At 36.7% G+C, this 10465-nt stretch overlaps 1 protein-coding gene across 1 annotated transcript in view; it reads left to right on the top strand.

The window, feature by feature from the left end:
• LOC138709511 (protein obstructor-E-like) overlaps positions 1 to 10208 on the top strand; it is a 77020-nt gene extending 66812 nt beyond the window's left edge. The window contains exon 5 of the mRNA XM_069840330.1: positions 9944 to 10208. Within this exon, the coding sequence (XP_069696431.1) occupies positions 9944 to 10070 (127 nt within the window). The 3' untranslated portion in view covers positions 10071 to 10208. The remainder of the gene's footprint in view (positions 1 to 9943) is intronic.
• Positions 10209 to 10465: the final 257 nt, after the last annotated feature.

A 10465-nucleotide genomic window follows, 5' to 3' on the forward strand; every position in this document is an offset into this window, starting at 1 on the left:
TGACTTTTCTAACCGTGTAATAGTTTCACACACAGTTTGAAAATGGGTTTGTATAAAAACCAATTTATTCGTCAAATCCAGAGCGTTTTCCTTTGCGTATTTGTTGGCATTCATTCTACAGTACCCCCACCCACTGTACGCTTTACCACTATACTCAATACGCCGTTATGCGGATTTCCCACTGAACTGCTCTATTGGGTCCGAAGTCTCGAAGCCTGCTTATCATCCTTAAACCATCATCGTTGTGTTGTAAGTTTGAAGCTGTCAGTTCTATTAGAATACTGATTATGAGATACACTTACTTGAACATGAATAATGCGGTTATGTTACATGTACAGTGAGGGACATAGTTGTTGAGCGGGCGAAAACATTTCAAAATCTGCAGCGCCGTTAATAAGAGACTGCAATTTTAATTTCTTCTTAGCATAAAGTGTGAAACTTAATAGAAAAGCAAAGCAAATATCTCTTCATCATATGAACCCAAACTTTCTTTTTGGAGCATGCGCAGTGTGGCATTATTTGACAGAAAATACTTGAGTCGCTCAACTATTATGTCCCTCACTATACAATGTGAGAAGAAAATTAAGAACTGGACTGTATTTCTACTGTAAATATTCATAATTTTACATAGATATCAATGAACTCAAATTATTTTATCTATTTAATAAAATGAACTCAAATTCCTTTTGTTTTTATTGTAAGCTCTAAAAAATATAGATTTATGAACGACATACATTTTCAATAGTCAATTAACACCACATAAAATATTCTGTAAAATAATGCAATGAAAAAACTGCAAATAAATACGATAATGTGTGTGAAGTTTCTGAAAGCCTTAAGGTTTGCATACTTAGTGCTAAGACAGACTTGACAGGACGAAAACCTTATGTAACACAGCTCAATTTAATGTATTGGTGAATGTGAAAGACTGCAAAGTATATATTTCTTTGGCTAATGTAAAAAATTAAACATTGATATGGATTTGTAAATGTGTTGCATAATAAACACAATGTTTTCTTTTTTCTCTACAATTTATTTTACGAAGAAACCCGAACACAACTTTCCCACATGCTCCTACCACTAAAATAATGCTGATTTCTGTAAGTTGCCTGTTACAGCTTGCAATGAGGTGTTGTGTAATAATTACACATTTTGTTTTTGAACTACATATAAAATATTTTATTTGCCTTCTTCATATTTTATTGTTCAGTATCCAAGTAGAACAATTTATTTTCTATTATATTATATAATGACATAAATGAAGGGATATTTATGATAAGACTTTCTTGTCTTAAATTCTTACGTACCTTGTTTACATGTTTCGACCTATTTATGGGTCATCCTCAGAACTGGTCGTTGTTGGTCTTGGCGCCTCTTGTTCTGTTTCCTGTGAGGGTGCGTTCGTGTGGTATAGTGTAGAGTCAAAGAGTGTGTGTGTTTTGAAATTGAGTTGTGTGTTGAGAATTTCGTTGGGGTGTGTTTTCGTGTGTCTGTATATTTCATATTGTTCTAGTGTGTTTAGTTTCTGGCTTTTTGGTTGGATGCGTAGTATTTCCATGTCTGTGTTGATGTCTCTGTGGGTGTGGTTAGCATTTGTGATGTACTCTGCATATGTGGAGGTGTTTTGTAATTTTGTTATGGCTGTGATGTGTTCTTTGTAACGTGTTTGAAATGATCTGCCTGTCTGTCCCATGTAGAAGCTGTTGCAGGTGTTATATTTGAGTTTGTATACGCCTGTGTGGTTATATTTGTTTGTTTGTGTTGTTTGTGTATTGAGATGTTTTTGTAGTGTTACAAAACACCTCCACATATGCAGGACACATCACAAATGCTAACCACACCCACAGAGACATCAACACAGACATGGAAATACTACACATCCAACCAAAAAGCCAGAAACTAAACACACTAGAACAATATGAAATATACAGACAAACGAAAACACACCCAAACGAAATTCTCAACAACAAAAACTCAATTTCAAAACACACACACTCTTTGACTCTACACTATACCACACGAACACACCCCCACAGGAAACAGAACAAGAGGCGCCAAGACCAACAATAGCCAGTTCTGAAGATGACCCATAAATAGGTCTGAACATGTAAACAAGGTACGTTAGAATTTAACACAGGAAAGTCTTATCATAAATATTCCGAAGTGATACAGTGTTAAAAGTTGTGTAATCAAGATGTATAAATTAAGGATATGTAGGCCTATCTTACAGAAAAAAGAATTCAGATATTTCTTTATTTACAGTTGGTTATCATGTTTCCTATTGGGCTTTATATTCAAGGTTTTAACCTTGAACGATAGAGACAAATTTTTAAGGGACAATAACGTTCCTTCGCATGACTTTTTCCGCAAGAGAAGTAAAACCAAAACATCAAATCGTACAATTATGACTTGTAAAAGGCCCTTTTATTGGTAAGAAATATTTTCAGATGTTTCTAGCGTCACTGCATTCTCTATCTTAAGGCTAATGTATTTGGAAGATAAAATTTGCATTTAGACTGGAATAATCACTTCAAGACGAGGTGTCTGACTAACAAGGTAGAAAAAATAGAAACATTAAGTACAATAAAATGGATCTTTAGTAGTCTCATCTTCAAGGGTTTTAGAAGAAGAACAAAAGTGAAAATTTGTTTTATTATTATTGGTATTTAATTACTTGTTGTCAGCTCTTAAGCATTTACATTATTTACAAAGATTATGTACGAGAATTAGGCAACATCACAACAACCATTTACTAATGTAATGCCAATTTTGTTGATTCTATGGCGTATATAAATATTATAATAAATCCATATAATTCACTATATATATATATATATATATATATATATATATATATATAGCCACTTACACAAACTCAGACAATTAATGTCTAAGAATTACTGTAACCAAAGAACATTCCTACAATGGCATCAAAAGCAACTTGTTTATCAAAGGAATGTCGGCGTCAGCTGTGAGATTCCTTGCCGCTTGGATCCCAGGAATTTCTCATTACTTTCTGGGCAGATCACAGGAATGAATTTAGTTATAGCAAAACGGTGAAACAATTGACAGGGAAGAAAAGATGTTTCCAGTAAGACTACCGGAGCACTCTCTTCGCTCATCACCACTTGATCTTTCCAGGGTGTTAAGCTGGGTCCTCGATGAGAAAATCCACCCGCTACTCTATTAGTTTAAGTTACACCAGTATTTTTATCAGATTCTACATGTGTGTCTCAAGTAATTATGACTTTATGTAAAATCACTCAAAGTTTAAGGTTGTAATGAGTAGAAAATAAATATAAATCACTGTGATCATGTCATACTAAACACCTCTGTGTACAGATCTAATATGTAGGACTGAAAATGATTGAAAAAGCGGGAACCCTATAAAGATTAATAAGGACTGAGAAATATCATCGCCCGACGTCGCATCGTGTAAATCACATATCAAGCATGCTTCACTACTGAGATTTGATAGAGTAGATTAATAAAAGCAACCCACAACATTGGTTTTTAAGATAAATCTCGCTATGGGCAATAATAATTTTATATAGCTTATATCTATATTATAAATTTAATGTATAGGCCTATGTAGCCTATTTATTTATATTTAAAGATGGGGATGAACTAACGAAGATATAGGTTTGAATGCAGATATTATACATAGATATAAGTATAGATGAGATAGATAAATAGATCAGACAGATAGATATATAGATGTATAAATATGCAGACAGGCAGGCAGGCAGATAAAATATAGTTATACAGATAGATGGAATATAGGCAGACATAAATTTAACAATCCTGGATAATAATAATAATAATAATAATAATAATAATAATAATAATAATAATAATAATAATAATACAAGTGCAGCTCTTAAACATGGTGCTACATTCGGCCCAAGACTTTATAATAAAAGTACAAACCATTTTCCAAATTTCAAATATTTTAAAATTGAAACTTTTAAAAAATAAATTTATAAAATTATTTCTTCTTCTTCTTCTCCCTTCAAGGTTTAGGTGATATCACCTGTTCCGGTCTCTATCGTCCAGCCACCTCTTGCGAGGTCTACCCAGATCCCTTTTCCCGATCGGGCGATAATTCATTATCTTCTTTGGTAGCCTATTCTCTGCCATTCTGTCAACATGATCTTTCCATTTTGTTTTATTTTCTTCTACCATGTCGTGTACTGAAAAAATATTTAAATCTGATCTTATTGTTTCATTTTTTATTTTATCGGCTTTAGTGCATCTTCTTACGTATCTCATAAATTTCATCTCTGCTGATTGTTTACGTGATTCTTCTTTTTTTGTTATTGTCCATGATTCAGAGCTATATATAAGAGTAGGTACAGCCATAACTTTATAAAATTTCATTTGAGTTTCTTTTCTCGCTTTTCTTTCTAAAGTTCTTCCAATTGTTCCACATATCATCTGAAATCTATTAACTTTCTTCTCAATATCTTTCTCATAATTAAAACTAATATCACATCCTAGATAATTGAAGTGGGATACTTGTTCTAAAATGTTTCCAATAAAATTATTTATTACATTTTAATATTAAGAAATGTATTTTTTTACCTTTTATTTCTGTCGACTATATTCATATTTTTATTGAATATCACTGGCTTCTGTCTGATTGTCAATTTATATTAAATGTGTATTTTTATCTCTTTTTTTTATTTCTTCTTTTTGTTTGCTCCTGTGTGTTATTTATTGGTTTGAATTAAGTTACTTACTGTGTTTAGTAAACTGTCCTTGTAAATTTTATGTTATTTTATTGACTAAGACCACACCGTACACGAGCCTGGCTCTTACGATAGTGGCTAGAAACATTTTTGTTTTATAAATTTAATTTGTACTCACTAGCTAGCTAGTTAAATAAATAAAAAGAATAAATAAATCAATAAATAATAATAATACAGTATTAACAATAACAATGTCTTAATTATTTACCACATCTCATCTTTATGTTGCGAGTTGTTTTCTAAATGGTTCAATAATTTATGAAATAGTATATTTTTCTCCTGGACTTCTACAATATTATGTTGGTAATTAGGATTAGTATGATCTAATATTAGAATTTATTTCGTCTGGCAACATGAAATTCATTCATTTGACTAAACAGTTTATGATTCATGAGACTTAACGTAAAAATGTATTTACTTACTTCCATTTTCATCAGTTTTCTTCACTACAAACCGAAATTATTGCTGCCAACACAACAATTAGAAAATAACTGCCAGTTGTAGTTTGTTCATTACCCGAAATTCGAAATGAAGTTGGTAAAAGAAAATTCAACCTGAGAGCTATAAAATCACTATAATCCACTAGCATATGTCGTAATAGGGGAAAAATGGTTAGGTTTCGCCCTTAGGGTATTAAGTAAGCTAATCCGGACTATACTCTACTTCTTGTCCTTTCCTCTCTTTCATTTTCAGACCTTTTTAGTTTCTTTCTTCCCGCCTCTTTCCATACTTCCCTCTTTACCCACTTACTGTTGCTTTGATTCGTTGCTTGATTCAATTTCCTTCTTTATTTTTTATAATTAAATGAAGCGGTTTAACATGGGTGAACTGTGAATTGTGAAGGTTGGGTCTGCGACTTTAATATCTTAACTATTACGTAACATAAAGATGAAAATAATTACAAGCGCATATATTTTGACTGTATGCAATTATTTTATGAAGTACATATAGATTATTACCTTAGATTTTCCGCCACCAGGATGAGATTGAAACAAAGATCTCACATAGAGAAATTATTACATTCAAACATCAATGCTACAGGTTCAGATAGCATTGTACCCGTACGTGATTTGATAAATCATAATTCAGTAGCCGATCTGTAAAGCAATAATCAATTCTTTTGGTCCTGTGAACACTATATCACATCCTGAAGCCATAATGTAGCCGGATTTACATCAGTAAGACCAAATGTAAATGTTTGTGCCTTTTACGTCTAGGCATACATATATTTTCTATCAATCTACGAAGAAAATAAAACGACTGGAAAATCCTTTCCTGAAATTATAAAAGTCTTGTAATTAAAAAAAAAAGTAACTAAAATTTCTGAAGTATATATCATTTATATTTTCGAAATAGTTGTGAAAATGCTAGACACTTATCATAGAACGAGATAAGAAGTCTACTGAATAATTCATTTGTATCAATTCCTCTTTCCATTTCTCACTGACCCTATGAATTCACTCGATATTACCCGCCCTCTCTATACAATCGCTCACTCATCTATACACTCCCCACTAATTCTATATACACTCACTCATACTATACACACGAACACTCATCCCATACACACTCACTCACACTATACACTCGCCCACTCATCCTATACACACTCACTCATCTATACTCGCCCAATCATCTATACACTCGCCCACTCATCTATACACTCGCCCACTCATTCTATACACACTCACTCATACTACCTGGGTATACACTCGCCCACTCATACCTTACACACTCACTCTCACTATACACTCGCCCACTCGTCCTATACACACTCACTCTCACTATACACTCGCCCACTCATCCTATACACACTCACTCTCACTATCCACTCGCCCACTCATCCTATACACACTCACTCTCACTATACACTCGCCCACTCATACTATACACACTCACTCTCACTATACACTCGCCCACTCATCCTATACACACTCACTCTCACTATACACTCGCCCACTCATCCTATACACACTCACTCTCACTATACACTCGCCCACTCATACTATACACACTCACTCTCACTATACACTCGCCCACTCATCCTATACACACTCACTCTCACTATACACTCGCCCACTCATACTATACACACTCACTCTCACTATACACTCGCCCACTCATCCTATACACACTCACTCTCACTATACACTCGCCCACTCATCCTATACACACTCACTCTCACTATACACTCGCCCACTCATCCTATACACACTCACTCTCACTATACACTCGCCCACTCATACTATACACACTCACTCTCACTATACACTCGCCCACTCATCCTATACACACTCACTCTCACTATACACTCGCCCACTCATCCTATACACACTCACTCTCACTATACACTCGCCCACTCATACTATACACACTCACTCTCACTATACACTCGCCCACTCGTCCTATACACACTCACTCTCACTATACACTCGCCCACTCATCCTATACACACTCACTCTCACTATCCACTCGCCCACTCATCCTATACACACTCACTCTCACTACACACTCGCCCACTCATACTATACACACTCACTCTCACTATACACTCGCCCACTCATCCTATACACACTCACTCTCACTATACACTCGCCCACTCATCCTATACACACTCACTCTCACTATACACTCGCCCACTCATACTATACACACTCACTCTCACTATACACTCGCCCACTCATCCTATACACACTCACTCTCACTATACACTCGCCCACTCATCCTATACACACTCACTCTCACTATACACTCGCCCACTCATCCTATACACACTCACTCTCACTATACACTCGCCCACTCATACTATACACACTCACTCTCACTATACACTCGCCCACTCGTCCTATACACACTCACTCTCACTATACACTCGCCCACTCATCCTATACACACTCACTCTCACTATCCACTCGCCCACTCATCCTATACACACTCACTCTCACTATACACTCGCCCACTCATACTATACACACTCACTCTCACTATACACTCGCCCACTCATCCTATACACACTCACTCTCACTATACACTCGCCTACTCATCCTATACACACTCATTCGCACTATACACTCGTCCACTCATCCTATACACACTTACGCTATACACTCGCCCACTCATCATATACACACTCACACTATACATTCGCCCATTCATCCTATACACACTCACTCACACTATACACTCACCCACTCATCCTATACACACTTACGCTATACACTCGCCCACTCATCCTATACACACTCACTCTCACTATACACTCGCCCACTCATCCTATACACACTCATTCGCACTATACACTCGTCCACTCATCCTATACACACTTACGCTATACACTCGCCCACTCATCATATACACACTCACACTATACATTCGCCCATTCATCCTATACACACTCACTCACACTATACACTCACCCACTCATCCTATACACACTTACGCTATACACTCGCCCACTCATCCTATACACACTCACTCTCACTATACACTCGCCCACTCATCCTATACACACTTACGCTATACACTCGCCCACTCATCATATACACACTCACACTGTACATTCGCCCATTCATTCTATACACACTCACTCACACTATACACTCACCCACTCGTCCTATACACACTCACTCTCACTATACACTCGCCCACTCATCCTATACACACTCACTCTCACTATACACTCGCCCACTCATCCTATACACACTCACTCTCACTATACACTCGCCCACTCATCATATACACACTCACACTATACATTCGCCCATTCATCCTATACACACTCACTCACACTATACACTCACCCACTCATCCTATACACACTTACGCTATACACTCGCCCACTCATCCTATACACACTCACTCTCACTATACACTCGCCCACTCATCCTATACACACTCATTCGCACTATACACTCGTCCACTCATCCTATACACACTTACGCTATACACTCGCCCACTCATCATATACACACTCACACTGTACATTCGCCCATTCATTCTATACACACTCACTCACACTATACACTCACCCACTCATCCTATACACACTTACGCTATACACTCGTCCACTCATCCTATACACACTTACGCTATACACTCGCCCACTCATCCTATACACACTCACTCTCACTATACACTCGCCCACTCACCCTATACACACTCATACTATACACTCGCTCACTCACTCAACCTATACACTCGTCCACTCACTCAACTATTTACTCGCCCACTCACTCATTCTATACACACTTGCACTTACATCATACACTCGCCCACTCACTTACGCTATATACTCGCCGTCACTCATCTTACATACTCTCTCATTATCATACACACTCGCCCACTCACACACTATAGACACTCGCACACTCACACTATAATTCGACTGTTGGTAAAATCTATGTTCTGGGAATAATAAGTTAATTAAGTAGTAAAATATCGCTGTAATCGAAAATTATTGGGAATAAATTTGAATAAGGAACAAAAAAGAGTTTCCTTCCCAGGCAGGATTCCAACCACGAAAGTCTTAGTTACCAGTCTATCGTGCTCTGGAGTGAACAAGGCTCTGAAATCAGCTACAAGCGTCGGTCCGGTTTTTTGCCACTACTGTACATCTTAGTCAAGTGAGCAAAGACTAATTGTATCAACATACTAAAATGAGTTGAGTCGCAAGTGCAAGATAAAACATCTTATGTTAAGTAGTTACGTTTAGAAGTTAGGCTATATTAAAAATTGTATATCTATATGTAAATTATAAATTATGTACTGTAAGGGTTCAATGATTTTATGTATGTATATTTTTCTTTTTTTTTTGTCTTGAACTATAATAAATTATCAATATTTCACAAAACGTAATATATTTTTCTATTCATTTAAGTGTAACCCTATCGTCCCGTTCAATCTGCAGGATTATTTCATTTCCACTCTTAATACTCGCCCACTCACGTACGTTATACACTCTCCCAGTCACTCATCCTACACATTCACTCACTCGTTCATCCTATATACTTGCCCACTCATCCTGTACACTCGCCCATTCGCTCATCCCATACACTCACCCACTCTATCTCTCTCCCTCTCTCTACACTACTATTAATGGTACCGCTTGTCCACACCGCAATAAACTAGACTATTACGTAGTTGAATTTTATGAATGTAACATTGTGACTGATCTGAGTTGTCATCTGTTTCAGCGAGGACTGGTATAAGGACCATCCTAACTTCAAGGTGTTGTATCACGATGCCGATGGAGACGGGAAGAAGGACTTCGGCGATCGCAGAATATTTGATCAAGTGAACGTCAACCAGAAGAGGAACTGATGTTTTGTTATGTGGACTCATAGAAAAGAGTGTGGCTACTGAACCATGCTCTAGTCCGAAACTGACCTTACTCCAAAGCATGAGCGTGTCTATGGGGCTGCCTTGAAGCTGTGAAATGGAAGTATCTGTTGTGCAGAAAGGAAATCTGTTTATCTTCTCTGCGTAACGGTTCACAGCGGCTGAGCACAGAAATATGGATGTGAAGTGTTCATACTTTTCCTTCGGACAATTTCTGCGGATGATTTCGCACAATGAATGCTGGGGTGAAAAGTGTTTATGAGTTACAAGAATTTCTTCTTATGGACAACAGCATACAACTCACTAACAGCGACTAGGTATCATTACTCCATGGCAGTGATATGTCCAGAAAATCAAAATACAATTTTAATAAATGC

Source organism: Periplaneta americana, chromosome 11, assembly GCF_040183065.1.
Source record: "Periplaneta americana isolate PAMFEO1 chromosome 11, P.americana_PAMFEO1_priV1, whole genome shotgun sequence".
NCBI lineage: Eukaryota > Metazoa > Arthropoda > Insecta > Blattodea > Blattidae > Periplaneta > Periplaneta americana.